At 30.7% G+C, this 17,450-nt stretch overlaps 2 protein-coding genes across 7 annotated transcripts; one reads left to right on the top strand and one right to left on the bottom strand.

Annotated features, from left to right (window-relative positions):
• The first annotated feature begins 1,350 nt into the window (after positions 1–1,350).
• Positions 1,351–7,703, top strand: LOC126836829 (ATP-dependent zinc metalloprotease YME1L). The gene is made up of 15 exons (XM_050570486.1): positions 1,351–1,751; positions 2,469–2,594; positions 3,314–3,557; positions 3,868–4,020; positions 4,141–4,308; positions 4,527–4,621; positions 4,696–4,786; positions 4,920–5,072; positions 5,185–5,317; positions 5,379–5,481; positions 6,290–6,515; positions 6,604–6,755; positions 6,852–6,998; positions 7,078–7,239; positions 7,392–7,703. The coding sequence occupies exons 1-15, from the start codon at positions 1,719–1,721 to the stop codon at positions 7,530–7,532; spliced, it is 2,127 nt and encodes a 708-aa protein (XP_050426443.1). The 5' UTR covers positions 1,351–1,718; the 3' UTR covers positions 7,533–7,703.
• Positions 7,704–8,559: 856 nt separating this feature from the next.
• Positions 8,560–13,078, bottom strand: LOC126836457 (uncharacterized). 6 transcript variants are annotated; one of them, XM_050569903.1, is made up of 4 exons: positions 12,970–13,078; positions 9,628–10,573; positions 9,538–9,597; positions 8,560–9,507 (listed from the first exon to the last, which is right to left on the bottom strand). In XM_050569903.1, the coding sequence occupies exons 1-4, from the start codon at positions 12,982–12,984 to the stop codon at positions 8,783–8,785; spliced, it is 1,746 nt and encodes a 581-aa protein (XP_050425860.1). In that variant the 5' UTR covers positions 12,985–13,078; the 3' UTR covers positions 8,560–8,782. The 6 variants fall into 6 exon arrangements, with proteins under 6 accessions (XP_050425860.1, XP_050425856.1, XP_050425858.1 ...); XM_050569899.1 differs by having other exon boundaries at positions 8,560–9,187; positions 9,218–10,573; XM_050569901.1 differs by having other exon boundaries at positions 9,538–10,573.
• Positions 13,079–17,450: the final 4,372 nt, after the last annotated feature.

Below are 17,450 nucleotides of genomic sequence, written 5' to 3'. Positions count from 1 at the left end.
CTACAGATTGTATTAAGCTGCACTTATTTTTTTGCAATTATTTTTTACAATTAATGCGATTCGCGATAATAAAAAAGTAAAGTGGGACAAAGCGTATAGGGGTCATGAGGTTTTAATGATCATTATAACTAAAAGAGTTAAAAACACTTTTAAATAAATGCTTCGATGCTAATCTGTAAATATTAAGTACCAAGAATAACCATTGTAAAAACAATAAAGTGCTAAATTGTATTTTTAGTACTAGAATTAACTTATTAAACCAGACTTGCAACGAAGGTATTGAAAATAAAATTGTTTTATACAGTAAATAAAAAAACAAAAGTGGTACAATATAATAATGTTATTATTATGTGATAGATACTTTATGATGTTGCTAATCATAATTAACTTTGAAAAACAAGGGCAAATTTTTATACAATTATTATTATTTCTGTTACACAATATGACGTTACCTACTTATTAATTTTATCATTTTGTTATTTTTTTTTAATAAAAGAACTTCAATGTCAGAATCTTTCCAAATTAAGTACATTTTTAAAAAACGAGTACATCGACATTTTTGTTTGAAAAATGTAATAAAATCATAACATAGATAAAACGCTAAAAAAAACGAGATAACATTCGATTTTCAAATGGGATTTACTATAAAACTTATTATTCTAATGTAGGTACAACAACAATTTTGTTATTTAAAGTTTTTTTTTTAAATGCTTGAATGTAAATAATAATATAATAATAAATAGTAAACTTAATTTCGAGTATTATTATGATATTTCATTGAAGTATATTATGTTGATATTTTTTTTAATATTCTAATTTTGCTCCACGAATGGAACTTTTTAGTGATAAGATAAACTTTACTTCCAACCAATTTAAAACATAAAAATTGCTCTAAAAAAAAAAAAAATTACTTGAAAAATGAGGGCCTTTTCATCGTTCTTTGAAATATTATGTTTAATAAGGTGCGTGGCGCTAAAAAAGCTTAACAAATCTAATTATGTAAGGAAAAGCTAAACCCATTCCAAAAAAATGAAGTTCTACCATTTAGCGGAAAATTTTTTTTTAATGTAGGGTAGATTTGGTTTTGAAGTATTTTGCATTAATTTAAAGTGCCTGATTAATGTAACAAAACTAAACATGTTTTTTTTTTGTGGGTTATGGTTATCCTTTATTCTGTCGTTGTGCGTAATCTGCGTATCATCTATCAAATTATTGTTTTTGTTTGTCTGGTAAGTGGTAATAAGGTCACTGCTAGGTTACCTACATCGGTAGCAGGTATGTTATCAGCTGTGTTAACATTAAAAACGGGTACACGCTTTGGTACCTCCAATGTACCTACACGGCGGTGGGAACCAACGTGATAACGTTCGTCATTGTGGGCTCTCCATTTTCTACACCAAACCCAAAGTAATTCATAGTAATTTTGTGAACACTACAGATTAAAATATATTGATATTTATTATTGAAATATTCGTTTCCCGGAGTTTTGGCGATTGGCCAAAACAAAACTCGGCCGAACACTATCCAAGTAGCGGACGAGATTTAACGGCAGTGTAATCGCGTTGACAACAACACTAATATATATATTTTTTGGATATAATATATTCGTGTGCGATTCAATCAAGATTCTATCGAACTTCAAAATTGTTTACCAACAGCCATACCACATAAACCTTTCACTGAGATTCTTTCGGTATTTATTCTCGTTGTAAACTATTATGTTCACACTAGGATTTACGGTTCCGACACAGGTAAGAAACTACTCGAATCGATCAACTCGTAATCTGTCCTACATTTGTCATCTCTGATCGCGTTGCTCCAACGGTGTGCAATATTGTAAACACCTTGAGTTATCGTTAACACAGTAATGAATAACCATGTTTTACTAATTGCATTGTAGGATGGGATGTTTATCGAAAAATTTGTGTCCTATTGTTTCGCTTGTTACCCATTTGCTATCAATCTATCTTGTAACAGACGCAGAATACCTTAATAAAATTTATTTGATTGTTAAATGATAAATTTTTTAAAACATACTATTTTAACAATACTGTTATCTTTTTTAATTCTAGGGTAACAGATAAAAGCTTAATATATTAAGTTTTAAATTAGTAGCTATGATAATCCCATGACACATTATTATAATTTTCATTGTCTGTTAATATGTAATTTTTATATGTTATCTACTGAATTAACACAACAGTGTAGCATACATTGTAACAAGAGTGAACGTTATGCTTTATAATTTTATCAAACTCTTAAATCAATGTGTATAAAATTTGCATGTGTTAAATCGTAGACGTATTAAATGGCTTAAACTAATGAGCCACAAGTCAACTATATACATATTGATATGATAAAATGGTTGCTTTACTCTTGACCCAATAGACACTATAGGCTTGATAGTAATACACTTGTGTGACTAAAAAATGAGCTAGGTTATTTCTAATTTTGGGTTTTAATTTCAGTTAGCGGCAGCTTTCTCGCCTAGAGTGACTGTGCAGAGACCAAAAACACATTTAATACAGCAAAATAAAACTGACCCTCAAAACAGGACTTTAGAACAGACATTGTTGCCAGATTACTTGAAATCGGTAAGTAACATGTAACATCTTATTAATAATAGTACCTACTGTACTGATTTAAATGCTCTTTAAATCCTGTCATCGATAAAGGTTATTTAACCATTTTAACATTCAGAATGGGCTGTTAATCTATTGTCGAACATTCTAATTTATTTATTTAAACACTGTTTAGAAAACATAATTATTACTTTCTTAGCTTTTACCGTTGATTTTTAAAATATACAGATATACAAAAGGTACCCTCATCATAGTTTATAGACTGATCAATGTTAAACTTTGGCCAGGATTCCTCTGTTTACTGTGGAAATCCTCCTTAAAATAGGTTGCCGATCTTGTAAACAGTGGAGTAGCTTCTGTGGGTGCAGGGGGGAGGCAGCTGCCCCTAGACACATTCAATTTTATGTTGTTTTATGGCGTTTTTGTACAGTTTACTATACACATTAACATATTATAATATGGGGCGCCAAAAAAAGCTTGCTTCTGGGCGCTTTAGTCTCTAGTTACGCTCGTGTGTAGCTTCACTTATCTGTATATTTTAAAATCAATGCTCTTATTTAATCTACAACCCAACTAATGTAATTCTTTACACCTAAAAAAAAAAACGCTTAATGGTTCGACAAAAATATCATCATTATAACTATTATCAATAATTAAATTCATAAAAACAAAAAATCCTACTAAGAAAAAATTACCAATAAAACTAAATTGTTATTTTGTTGTTTTTTTAGATTACTGACAATGTTCCTCTTGAAAAATTAGAAAAATGTTTAAAAAATTATCCTGGGATCCCAGCTTATCATAATGTAAAAAAACATCAACATTATGTGGGTTTATTGCAAAAAACATTAAACAAAAAAGTTGGAAAAAGGTGTTATTATACAGTCGACGCTAACAGTAATTGTTTAATTGTGTCAAGTAAACATGATTCAACTGCCAAATTGTTTTTGTATCGACCTAGACCCTATTATGCAGGTAAATATTGCACAATGTTTTGTCATTTTTATTTTTATCATTTATTTAGATTTAGATTTTTTTATGTATTCAGTTATTAAAATTACTTACAATTAGTTTTTATTAATATTTTTAAAGATATTATCAATATAAATAATAACAGTTATTATTCATTATAACATTAGTAGTTTGATATTTTTCTATGAGGAGGGGCTCGTGATAAAAATTAGAATGGTGAATATTTGATTGGCCTAAACTGTTAAATATAAAAAGTTATTTTTTTTTAAATATTTTTGTTTTTAGTTTATTTATATCATTCCTTTTTTTACAGATACCCAAATCCGAAGCTTTAAGACTGAACGTATTATTGAAAAATATAAAAATGATACGATAAGCTCTCGCATTATAGACTGGGCAAAGTTGTCCGACAAAGACATTTATAAAAAGGACACGAATCAGTTGTTTGATGAAAAAGATTGGAAGGGTAAACATATTGATCATACTTGTTTCAGCTAAATAGTGGAAAGCATTATAATTTTGTAACAAATTCCATTTAATGTATAATTGATAAATCTTAGTTTAAAATATGGTTTTTATAATTTAGGCTTGATGAAGGAAGATGAATTAAACAGACTGAAGTTATGTTTTGCCGAAGGATACTTAGTGGGCTCTGAAAAGAAAGACCCAAAGACCAAATCTCAAAAAGTATGGAAAATGCTTCAGTCGGGAGTGTTTGTTGTTTTAGCGATATCTACACTGGTCACTTTATTCAGTAATATTATTATACCTATTTAGTTTTGTTAACCTTCTATCGATAACGCGGTGTACAACTTTACCCCAGTCACATATTATAGTTCATTTGACTGACGTAAAAAGTTTACCTAAGTCACATTTAATTTAAGTCTGGCTGGAAACCACGCTACCGACTAAAGGTTTAAATTTATTATTGTAAATTGTATTTTATAAACATTCATACTGTTATACTTTTAGTGGTAATGACAGGGACCATGTTTAAAATACAACTTTCAAACCAAGTTGAAGTGAACTCTGAAGAAATAACAGTTACATTTAATGATGTTAAAGGAGTAATTAATGCATTGTTTTAATTTTTATTTATTGTATTGACTATAATGTATTATAAAATATTTTTCGAATGCAGGTAGACGAAGCTAAACAAGAACTAAGAGACATCGTGGAGTTCCTAAAACATCCAGCCAAATTTTCCGCTCTTGGCGGCAAATTACCAAAAGGTAAAAATATCATACTGGTTATCTTCGACCATACTGTTAAATCATGTAGGCGTGTGGAAAGAGAATGATGGACTTGATTGTAATTATGAAATAAAATAATTAAAAATTAACCAAGTAATATTTTTCAATGTAGGAGTACTACTAGTTGGGCCACCCGGTACTGGCAAAACATTGTTAGCGCGAGCTGTAGCTGGAGAAGCGGGAGTTCCTTTTTTTCATGCCGCCGGATCAGAATTTGATGAGATATTAGTCGGACAAGGAGCCAGACGTATCCGCGATTTATTCAGTTAGTAAAATTAAATAATACTAAGAGCATATTTATATGGAACATTGTGACAGTCATTGTCTTTGAGATAAATCTATGCCAATATTTTCTTAATGAACTGATGCAATTGTAGAAGCGGCAAAAGAAAAAGCACCTTGTGTCGTGTTCATTGATGAAATTGATTCGGTTGGCTCTAAGAGGACCAATTCCGTTTTACATCCGTATGCCAACCAAACAATAAACCAGCTACTCACAGAAATGGACGGGTAAACAATATAGACTTAAAAATAAACATTAAGGTCAATTTTAAAAGTTTGAACTGTGCAGGTTTCATCAGAATCAAAACATAATTGTTCTTGGTGCAACCAACAGACGTGATGATTTAGACCGAGCATTACTACGACCTGGTCGTTTCGATATTGAAGTTGATGTGAGTGATAGTTATTCATAATGTACAGGGATGGGCAAAATAATGTATTTTGTTGATAGTATAAAATACAATATAAATTTAGTCAAATTCGACAAAAAAAAAGTTCTATGCTTACAGTCAATCTTAACAAATTTTCCTGGAACATTTTGCAATGTACTTTTGAATGTATATACTAAAATGCTAACTAATAAATAATTCAATTGTACTCTTAAAAACTTTAAACATTGTTTAATATTTATAAGTTGAATAGAATTATTAGTTATTAACAATTGTTTTATTTGTAATAATTTGTTTAGTCCCACACTATTTCAAGTTTTTTTTATACATTTAGAATTCATGATTTTTATCTCAAATTATTTTAACCACCGTAAAACTTAACTAACCTTTTCAGTCATGAATTTAATTTAACTAAATTTAAATTAATAAAATAACAATAGATTTGATGTCTCATTTATAGAACAAATTGTCTAAAAGTGCTTATTATGTTTTTGTTTTAAAACACTTAATTAATTTGTCACTAAATTACTTGTCTTCGGGAAATAACCAAATAGAAATGTGGGGTTTTGCTAAAAATTTTAATTAAGAAACTTCTATGTTTTATTAGTTAACACTAAAGTATATACAATCAAAATTACATTGCAAAGGGTTTAAGGAAAATCGATAAATGTTTAGGTAGACTGACATACAAACGTATTTTAAATTCTTGTATTCTAAACCCTGCCCAGTACACCATCGCTGAAGTATATAAATTATTTAATGTTCTATGAAAGTTGTACAGACAATAATAAAAACAAAACAATTGTTTTAGGTTCCTATTCCGGATTATGCAGGCCGCAAGCAAATTTTAGATCTGTATCTAACGAAAATACTTTGCAAAGACATCAATGTAGATCTATTAGCTAGAGGATCGAGTGGCTTCACCGGAGCAGACATTGAAAATATGGTTAACCAAGCGGCCCTAAAAGCTGCGAGTGAAGGTGCAAAAACAGTTTCCATGAAACACTTGGAAATAGCCAGAGACAAAATATTGATGGGTAAATGTGCTATTATAGCATCCTATCATTATTGATTTTAATAAGGTCTATGGATATCAATTATTTACTAATATTGCAATACCCGTAGGTCCAGAAAAAAAAACCAAAATCCCCGACGAAGAAGCTAACAAATTAACTGCTTATCACGAAGGCGGTCACACGCTTGTTGCCTATTTTACCCAGGATTCTTATCCTCTACATAAAGTTACAATAATGCCAAGAGGTTCATCGCTTGGCCATGTGAGTTTATTTGTTAATTACTATTGTGTTGTATGAAAGTCTTCATTCCCTTTTGAAAACGGTTTCGTTGTTGTATTTTATACTTGCTTACAATAGACGGCATACATTCCCGAAAAAGAAGAGTATCACATTACAAAATCTAGACTGTTAGCCATTATGGATACGATGATGGGAGGACGTGCAGCTGAAGAATTGATATTTGGTCCCGATAAAGTCACTACGGGAGCATCAGATGACTTAAAAGTTAGTTATTAGTTTATACTTATTTTTTTTATTTTTACTTACTTTTAAAGTATAAATGTTTTACAACTCATTTATGTAGAAAGCAACCAATATAGCCACTAGAATGGTCAAAGAACTAGGCATGTCTGACAAAGTTGGTCTACGAGCACACGAGAATCGTTCTAACGAACTGATGAGTTTTAACGACTTGAGTCCATCTACAAATGAACTTATTGACAATGAAATCAAAAGGATATTACAGGTAATTTTCAACAAAAAAATGAATACTTTGTTGTTTTTTATTAATCTATAAATAAATAAAATAAATATGACACTATTATTAAACATAGATTTTTGTTTTTAATTGCCAATTACTTTATTTTGATAGTGTGTAACTGTAATATTTGTTTTAAGGAATCGTATGAGCGAGCGAAGAGCATATTACACAACCATCGTAAAGAGCACAAACAATTGGCCGAAGCTTTGCTGCAGTATGAAACATTGGATGCCGATGACATTAAAGCAATTTTAGATAAGCAGCAAGGTGCTAAATAAAGAATGTTTGCTTTACATAAACCAAAATAATATACTGTGTGTAAACAAGTTAAATATCGATTATTTTATCAAATTATTGTTAAAAAAATAAAAATCCTGATGAATATAATATATGTATATTTTTTTTCAATCTTTAAAGAGTTGTAAAAATAAAAACTTGTAACTATGGTACTCGAATTTTATGTATTTATTAAATTGTATGTGTTATTCAAAGTTAGTTTTTTAGCATTTACTAGGATCTTATTGTATAATATTATACTGGCTGAAACTTAACGTTCCAGTAAATCTTTTTCTTTTAACCACAAACAAGTATTGTAATATTAATTGACAATAATTATTGTCGTTTTTGTGTACAAAAGTAATTAACTATTTATTCTTAAAAAAAATGTTATTTAACAACTATTAAGTGGACATCTTAAAAATCAGATAACCAAATATTATTTCTTTAGCATTCATTACTTAATCATTATTTTTTTTTCACAAAATGATTTAACAAGTTATGGAAGTCATCACTTCAGTTATTATCAACATATAATAAGTCAACACTTTTAGTCTACTGTCCATTAATTAGTTAAAGGATAATGTTTCTTTCATTGTTTTTTTTTATGTAAATTATATAAAAATATATTCTGAAGAAATGTCTGTATTTCAAGCCAAAGCTGTATTAAAATTTTGATCTATTATTGTATTATTCAAAATGTAGCTAATTTAGGTAGTAATTGTCAATTGTAGACACAAAGTAGCAATACTTACAATATAAATCCAATAAATATATTTGTATACTGACTAAAAATAATGATTTTACACAAACTATTGTGCTCGTAATTAATTTAAATTGAATTTGAGCCTTTGTACTGACCGTTCAAAAAACATCAGATTTTACTTGTTGTTCGTCATTTATTTAAACGTTCAAAAGTTGTTAAGCGATTGCTTAATTTGAATGCCAAATAGTAGTGAAATTATTCCATACTTAATGATTGAGGTGCAAGCATTTTGTTTTGCTTGTAGCACATTGATCTTAACCGGCTTAAATTAAACCGGCAGCGGTTTTTTATTTATTTCTAAAAATATAATCAGTAAGTATATTTTAACAGATTGATAGCGACTAGTATACAAAAGTATAAAAAAAACTATAATACAACTACACGCGGCTGTTGACGACTATAAATATATAAAAATAAAAGTTAACAATAATAATAAATTAAATTTACAACAAACGATCATTATACATTTTATATGTCAGATGTTTTTTAAGCTTTGGTTCGGTTAGATTGGTTGCCTTTGTGCTTGCGGCTTCTTCTTTTTCTGTAACCGCTGGACGCCGAATCGTCTTCCGAAGACGCCTGCTGTTGGTATCCGGTGGAGTCGTCGCCACCATCATCATTGGACGCTGAATCGTCCACCGAAGAGGAATGCTGGTAATCGCTAACTGCGCTATTCTTGCCATAACTTTGACCGTTGGACTGTTGTTCTTGTTGAGCGTTGCCGTCGTAGTCGTAGTAGGAGGCGACAGATTTGAACCGGAGGTATGGACTGCCTGTAGACTTACCTGGAGTAATCGCAGAGTAACTGGAAGCAGATGGGACAGACGAGGAGTAACCGGAAGCTGATGGAGCTGGTACTGCAGAATAATTGGGAAGCGACTGAGCAGACGCAGAGTAACCAGAAGCAGATTGGGCAGACGCGGAGTTGCTAGTAGCCGATTGAGCGACTGCGGGGTAGTGTAAAGCTGCATAAGTAGAATACTCAGAAGCCAATGGAGCAGATACAGGATAATTGGTAGCTGATGGAGCAGATGCAGGATTACTGTAAGATGATGGAGCTAATGCAGGGTAACTGTAAGCTGATAGACCGACTGCGGGATAACCTAAGGCTGGACTAGCAGATGTAGGGTAACCGTAAGATGATGGAGCAGATGCAGGATTACCGTAAGATGACGGAGCTGATGCAGGATTACCGTAAGATGATGGAGCTGGTGCAGGATTACCGTAAGATGTTGGAGCAGATGCAGGATTACCGTAAGATGACGGAGCTGATGCAGGATTACCGTAAGATGACGGAGCTGGTGCAGGATTACCGTAAGATGATGGAGCAGATGCAGGATTACCGTAAGATGACGGAGCTGATGCAGGATTACCGTAAGATGATGGAGCTGATGCTGCTGAATAACTGGGAAGTGGTTGAGCAGACACAGAGTAACCAGAAGAAACAGGTGAAGAATAACCGGAAGCTGATGGAACGGCTGCAAGATAACTCGAAGCTGGAGGTGCTTGAGCCGAATGTGGTGAAGTAGCCGCTGAATAACCGGACTTTAATATAGCGGCCAACGTATAGCCTGAAGGTTGTGGAGCGGCCACCACGGCCTGAGCTATTCTGTAACGGTAATCGGTCGCTGGTGCAGGCGATTCTGGTATCTGTTGAGGATGTCCTGAAGCGGTGGCCGGATTCTCCAAGCCATAAGGTAGCCGTTGTCCGAGTGCCGGATTATAATTCCGAAGTATGTCAAACATTGATATATGTCGGTTCGTTGGGTACGAGTTGGCAGGATTGGGAGTCTGGACAGGCCGAGGTTCATCCACAAGATATGGCCTTGGTACACCGTTTGGTAAGGGAAAAAGTGCACGATTGTAAAATCGCGACAACGGAAATTGGCGTGCAAATAGTTGGTTTTTCCCATAGTTAGCCGGGTAACCATAGCCGTAACCAGCGGAACGGCCGGCCTCTAGCAATGGTGATGGATAAATACCGCTACCGTGTAAGTCATTGTAACCGCGGAACTGGTTAAATTCGGGTAACCCAAACGACGCTAAGCCAGCGCCCGGCAAGTAAGTGGGCTCGCCGAAACCGTATCCGAACGTGTCGTCGAAATCGGATAATCCAAAATAATCGAATCCGAAACCAAAAAGACTGCGTTTAGAGTTTTTCTTACCGGTTTTCCCCTTTTTTGCGGACTTTTCGTCTTTTTTGTCATCGTTCTTGGGCGAAGGGGTTGATTCAGCCAAACAGTAACCCAACAATGTTAATCCGACAACAAACATTAACTAAAAACAAACAAAAACGTGATGTTAATTGCATATCATAAAAATAAAATTACTTTTAAGAGTGTCAAACCCTTTATTTTTTGTTGAGAAATAAACTGTAGACGATTTTTCGATAAAATTTCTCATGAAGCTAACATATTTATATTCATATAATAACAAAGCAGGGACGCATTTACACGTATTGATATGAATAATATATTTTAATGTATGTAAGTTATAACGCAGCCAGGCTTTATTTTTGTATAATAACATGTCTCGAGGGATGCACTTTCCTGAAAATCTGAACAGTTTTAAGGCATATTTATCCAGGAACAAACTCAATTATCAAGAGTTCAACTTGGTAAGTAAAATTAAAAAAAAAAACCTATTAAAATATGTAGATACACTCTTCACCGTTAATTTTATTCATGCGCCTAAACTGCCCAGTTTCACACAAAAGTGTATCACCTAGACATGAAATAACTTTTTACAAAAAAAAAAAAAAGTTGACCTATTTAAAAATAAGAACTTAACTATACCATTTATAAGATTTTTTTTGCTGAATCTGAGTCTGGCCTTAGATTTTCTTGCGCGTCTAGTTATTTTTTAATCGTCTCCATAGTTGCAAAAAAATACTGTTTTGTAGTCTTTGTTTTAGGTTCTATACGTTTTAATAATTTTCCATAATTTATTACAACATTTTTTTATATTATTTTTCGAATTTAGAAAAATTGGACTCGGAATTATTTTGAAGGTGTATTTGCATTTTATTTTAAACATAAAACAAAAATAGACAATGATTTGCTTACAACATAGGAGGCTACTAAAAAATCAACTTGACGTGCTAGAGAATATCTAAGACTAGATTTAGGTTCAACGAAAACAAATCCTAGAAAATGTATGTACTTGAGAGTTATAATAAAAGTTCAAACTAGTTGTTATCGTATTTTTAATATTTGAATAAAGATTATTAGATTGTACCTACTTGGAACAAAAGCCAATTAATATGCATTATATAGAAAGTTTTGCTGAATCCGAATCTGCTCTCTTTCAAGTATTTAAAAAACAAAAATCAATTTTCTTTTGCGTTAAAAAAAATATTAATTAAAATATGATAAAAAACTGTATTTGAAATAGATTTTATAAAATTATTTAAACGAACCAAACACTGAAAATAAGAAAAACGGAGTTTTTACAATTTAAGTCAGTAAAAAAAATGTTATTTTTTAATTATTTATTGATATTTTTATTTATAAATTTCAATACTAGTGACTAGGGTTTAACTCGGAATGCTATATCAATTATCAAAATTAAACATATAATTTGAGCATAAGGATTTTAAATTAATTACACAAACGCTAGGTAAAACAAAATATCGTCAGTATTTTTTACAATTGTTAGAATATTTATCAATAAATTATTAGTCAAATATAGATCACATTTCCTATACTTTAACGGTGTGTTAAATAATTGGAAAGTCGGTAGATTTAACTAGGTAAATGTTAAATTAGGTAAATGTCGAGGAACGACATATTGTAGTGTAGGTTTTTTTTAATGATTTATGATTAAAATCAGTTCTGCTGTCATGATTTCCAAAAGAACAAATTCAAACTCTTTCATAAGTTTGTTTTAGCAATGTTTAAAAACCATTTTGTAGAACGATTTATTTTGATTATTGAGGCCAAAAAATTAAAATCAGATTAATATGAACAAATAAAAGCAGTTATAATTTGATAAAGAGTAGATAGAGAGACTATAAAACTGACTGTATCATGTCAGATGAAATTGGTTCTAAACTAGGTTACATATATTTTATATGTAAGGTTATAAACATAAATATAAAAAAACCCGCACTAAAATATTGGCTATACAATTCATACTAAAGCTCTGTAATTGGAAAGTCAGAGGATAAAAACTTACCTCGATAATAAAAAATACTAGTTTTCGAAAATGTTCATTAATGTTTAAATATCAACATTTACATTAACACTGCTGTTTACAACCGTTTTTGAAATTAAACATGAAAAATAAATATAACAAATAAAATGGTATTTGTAATAAATTTAAACAAATATAATATGGTTTACTTTTTTAATTTAAAAAAAAAAACAAAAAATTAAATATTACTCAAATAAGTAACGATGTACCTATTGGAAAACGCATAGGCATCAAATTGTTAGTCCAATAAATTCGGTTATAAAATATTTGTTTTTATATTTAAGCACTAATATAACGTTTGAAAAAATTCACTTTTCACTAAACGTGATAAGATTCCAAGTATAACATATTTAAATTACATTTTAAAATACATTAAAGGTACATTTTAAAATAAAGCCCGAAAATGTATTAATGTAAAAAACATGTAAAAAAAAACTTAAGTAGGTATAATTTGTTTATTTGTATTCTGTTTGTTTTACCTTTGTATGTCTCATGGCTTCGCTGCTGTGTGTTTCCGTCTCAACCGGTGTGAAATCGTCATTGATCTGGTAACTTTCGTTGGACAGATCTGTGTTTTATATTAAGCAGATAATCCGGAATCATAATATTATATGTTCTTCCCCACTAGAAAATTTACAGAAGAAAAAAATTATTATTATTAATAATTGCACAGGCTACATCGATTAAATATGTATATATTTACTATCGCATTTAAGTTAAAATAAATGCTTTCTCCGGGTTTTGCATTCCGGCGTTATGTCATTCGATCGGGTTTTTTTATTTTTATTAATCCACCGTTGCATATTATTATAACTATTTTATTATGACAAATAATCTACTCGGCTGACGACTGGTCGAGGCTGGTTTCATTTCAAGTGAATTCCGCGGTGGAACTGCTGTAAGACGTCGGAAGCGCATTTGCCTGATCTCGTTGGACCGCGTTATAAAACAAATAACAAATTCGTTTTTATGTCAAAATTATTATTGCGACTTATTATAATTAATTGTATTTTTCTTTTTATTACAGCGAAGAAATTTGTTTGGCCACATCTTCCTCAAATTTAATACACGATTGTTTAATCTTAATTCCATGGTCTGATTTCACTCTTATCTTACGACGCCACATTTTCAATCTTTGGTCCGCCTATTAAAATAATTTACCTGCAAACTTTGCTTTCAGGTTTAAAGTGATTATCTCCAACATCCCAAATAGTGTTTGGTTTATAAATTTAAATTTATCCAGGTCAGCAATCGTAAGTTTTAATCGTTTCCTTATTGGTCATTCCTATTATTAGTTATTGCCTTCCTCATGAACAGTAAAAGTATTTGAAAATCGCAGTGAACCGTTGTTAACGGTAAGTTTGATATGTACACGGTTTACTTCTCAAAAACTTTTACTAATTATATCATTTATAACATTTGTATCGACTACTTTATGGTCAACAAATAATCTATAGCGGGTAATTAAACAGTCTTATACATAAATATATTATGAAGATCTTATAAAGATGTTTAGTTGTAATATTATAATATTATGTTATTTGTATGCTATAACATTATTACATCAGGTCACCATAAAAATGGTGGTGGCTTCTGACTTGCCTTTTGACTCATAACGGTGTTTTATTTCTTTGGCCTTCGATATTTTAATATTAAATCATTCGGTAATAAAAACACTCGGGGCTTTTTTTCAAATGATTTCGACAATATATTTAATTGATAGAGTATTAATTTTATACTATGGTTTTACGTTAACAGTCCAAATAGTCATAACTTCCTCGTTGTCGTACTTAACTAAGTGTCGAAACTTGTTTTTTTTTATTTAGCATTTATACCTATCATATAGCTACCGAGTATTATTAAATCTGTTATGTACGTTAACAAAACGGAATTTTGTTTAAAACGTTTACAACTCTTCTCAAAAACCAAAACCCAAAAGTCAAACATGTTAAATAATGTGATTTTTGTTTTAATTTTCGGATATTGCTGTCTAAAAATAAAAGTTTCACTGACTTATAAACATTTTTTTTTAACTTACTGGTTTGCATCATATTTAAAGATTTAAACCTAGTTATTCATAATTAACAAACTGTAATTCCCTTCCTTACATAAAACCATTGTTTTTTTTTTAAAAGAAAGAAAAGAAATCGTAATAATTTTAAGCCTCAGATAATTCTATGATTGAAAAAAATTGTTGAAATATGTTTTTATCATAATTATACAGTAAAATACAAATTTTGACCTCTTTTAATTGTGACTCAATTTTTAACCAGTTTATTCAATAAGAAAAATTACACATAACTTATTAAAAAAAAAAACAGGGATAACTTATTAGGGAGAAATATTTTTTAAAATATATTCCAGAATAATCCAAAATAAAAAAATATACCACAATACACAGTTAACCCAAAATATCTGTTACAATTTATAGTTTTCAGTGTTATATACATAGTGTTTAGTTAAAATTCAACAGACCTAAGGTATTTAATTGTAACAGCGATACGATTTTTTGAATTGCTAATAAACATAAAACAAAAAATAACAAAGACTTGGACTAGGGCTAAGTTTAACCTCCTCTTAAATCAGCCCTGCCTATAGTTTTGCATAGAAATGTATTTTTCAAAACCGATTGCATCTTTTGACATTTACATGTCTTAGCTCTGGCACATAACCGAAAAAATTGTTAGTTACAAAAGCGTTACAAAAGCGTATCTGATAAGAGATTAGAGATGAGGGATAGGGGTGGAGGAGGGTGGGAATGAGGAATTAGCTTGAAGATAGGGAATGGGAGAAGGGTAAGAGATAGGAGGCAACATTTATTTAGTACTTCAACGAGACATGAAAATGCTCTTTCGTGGTTGTAGGGTTGTAGACTTGGCTGAAAAATATTTTGACCATTTTTCAGTTATAAGCATTAGAATTTATTTAGTTATTAAAGGCGACCCGGTACAACTACTTCGAGCCCACTGTGATGGCATTTATTAAAATAGTTTATCAAATTAAATAGAAAAAAGTGTTACAAATAAAATATACAAGAAGGAAGTTAAATCCATTTCTGTTGTTGCTCTTCTACATATTATTATTGAGTAATATAAATATAGTATACGTCTAGTGAAAACTTTATTTGTACATATATACATGCAATACATGTGTATCTTGTCGGTTGACTAGTTCGTCGTCCGGTTGCAACAATTCCGGTTTTTTAGTTATTTTACGATCATTTGACGTTCTTTATAGTATCAATCATGTTATTTTAATGCAACCAAACTATTCATAGCGAGCGTATTGTGTCAACTTTTATCCTAAAATACATAGGTATCATTCATATTTAAGTAAGCAGTTGTCCTAATAAAAAAACCCATTCCGATCCTCGACAATGATGAGATTATACGACAGGTTTTTTAGTAGTATTTTCTAAAGCCATTTGTAGCAAACTTCTTCCGGTATTTGTATTTAATTTACATACGAAATGTATTGTATACATATTCGTACGCGCCTATTAGATACTACTATTAGCATTGATGCAGACTGTTATATGTTACTTTATGTGACATAAGCCGTCGTCATAGTCGTCGTTAAATAAAAATAAGAACAAAACTATCGAGGGCAGACGATTTTAGTTTGTCTATAATTAAATAAAAGCGTGTTTATCGTTTTTATTTTCGAGTACTAGGACGGTTTTGATAAAAGAAAAGCCCAAAGGTTATTTGAAGACTATTGGACTATTGGATTTTGGTGACTGTCTATCGGCCCAGATGAACAGTAAAACCACGTAATATGTACATTAAATTATAGTGGCCAAAACTAACGATAGTTTTTACCAGATTAGCTTACAGTTTAATTACAATATTTAACATATACTTTTACTCTTTTTGTTTAAAATTAACTGGTGCAAACAGCCATTATAAAAACACATCTTAATATTTGATACATAAAAAACGGAGTGAAGTGGGATCGAGAAAGTTATTGATCTTTAGGTGTTATCATTTATAACTTATTGCAAGAGGTTCAATTTTTATTTTACTAAAATAAGGTTGAGCACTTTTAATTTTTTTATATTCAAATATTTAAAACCGTATTAGCTCTTCATATTTGTACTTGGTTAAATTTGTTTTTAATTTTTTATTTATATTACTTATTGTACATGCAAATAATTTTTTCTTTATTTTTATTTGTTGTCTTTAAAATTAGACCTATTATAGAATATATTTGGTGCACTAATTTAAAAACCATAACAGACCTATATTTAAATTAGCAACAATCATTTAGCCTAAAGAATATTCTATATAAATTTGTAACAACACGACTATTTTTTTAAAAAATGATTGAACTATAAATTTAAACTTTCATGCAAGTTTAAAATCAAGTCCTTTTTAAGGGAGTTTTCTCGATTTTAAGGAGTGAATTTTTTTGCCTTACAAATTCCTTTTTAGGTACAATTTCTGATCTAAAGAGTTTCTACAGTTTAAATTTATTTTTACTATAAATTGAGGCGCATAAAACGAAAATTGCTTACAATCCATAAAATAAAAAAATATACATCAATACACTGTACACGGTTTTGAATTTCAGAAATACCGTCGTCTATGGATATATTTTTGAAAAATTATACTAAAACAAAATATGTAGTAGTTCAATCTATTTGTGCCGTTTTCGCTGTATGCGCCTCAATCATTATTTAGATGCTGCATGAAAATTGCCTATACCGAATACCTTAATAAATAAGGCGTGTGCCACTCTGGACGGGACAGGTATATTAGACCTTTTGTCAATAAAAAACATAAATAACGAGTATACGCGATGATGCCTCCCATAATGGTATCGATTGAACCCGTGTGTTAATGGACAATATTAATTCGCTAACGGCGTGTAACCGAGATCGGGCCGCGACTACCGTGTGCCGTATTATAGTCGTCGGTTAACGACAAATGACAATGTACAACAACAACAACGGCCGTAC

This window comes from Adelges cooleyi, unplaced genomic scaffold (genome assembly GCF_023614345.1).
Source record: "Adelges cooleyi isolate 19-005CV unplaced genomic scaffold, UGA_ACOO_1.1 ACOO_flye_CR_arks_rails_tigmint_CR_PRNA_247, whole genome shotgun sequence".
NCBI lineage: Eukaryota > Metazoa > Arthropoda > Insecta > Hemiptera > Adelgidae > Adelges > Adelges cooleyi.
This window is presented reverse-complemented; position numbering and strand designations above follow the sequence as displayed.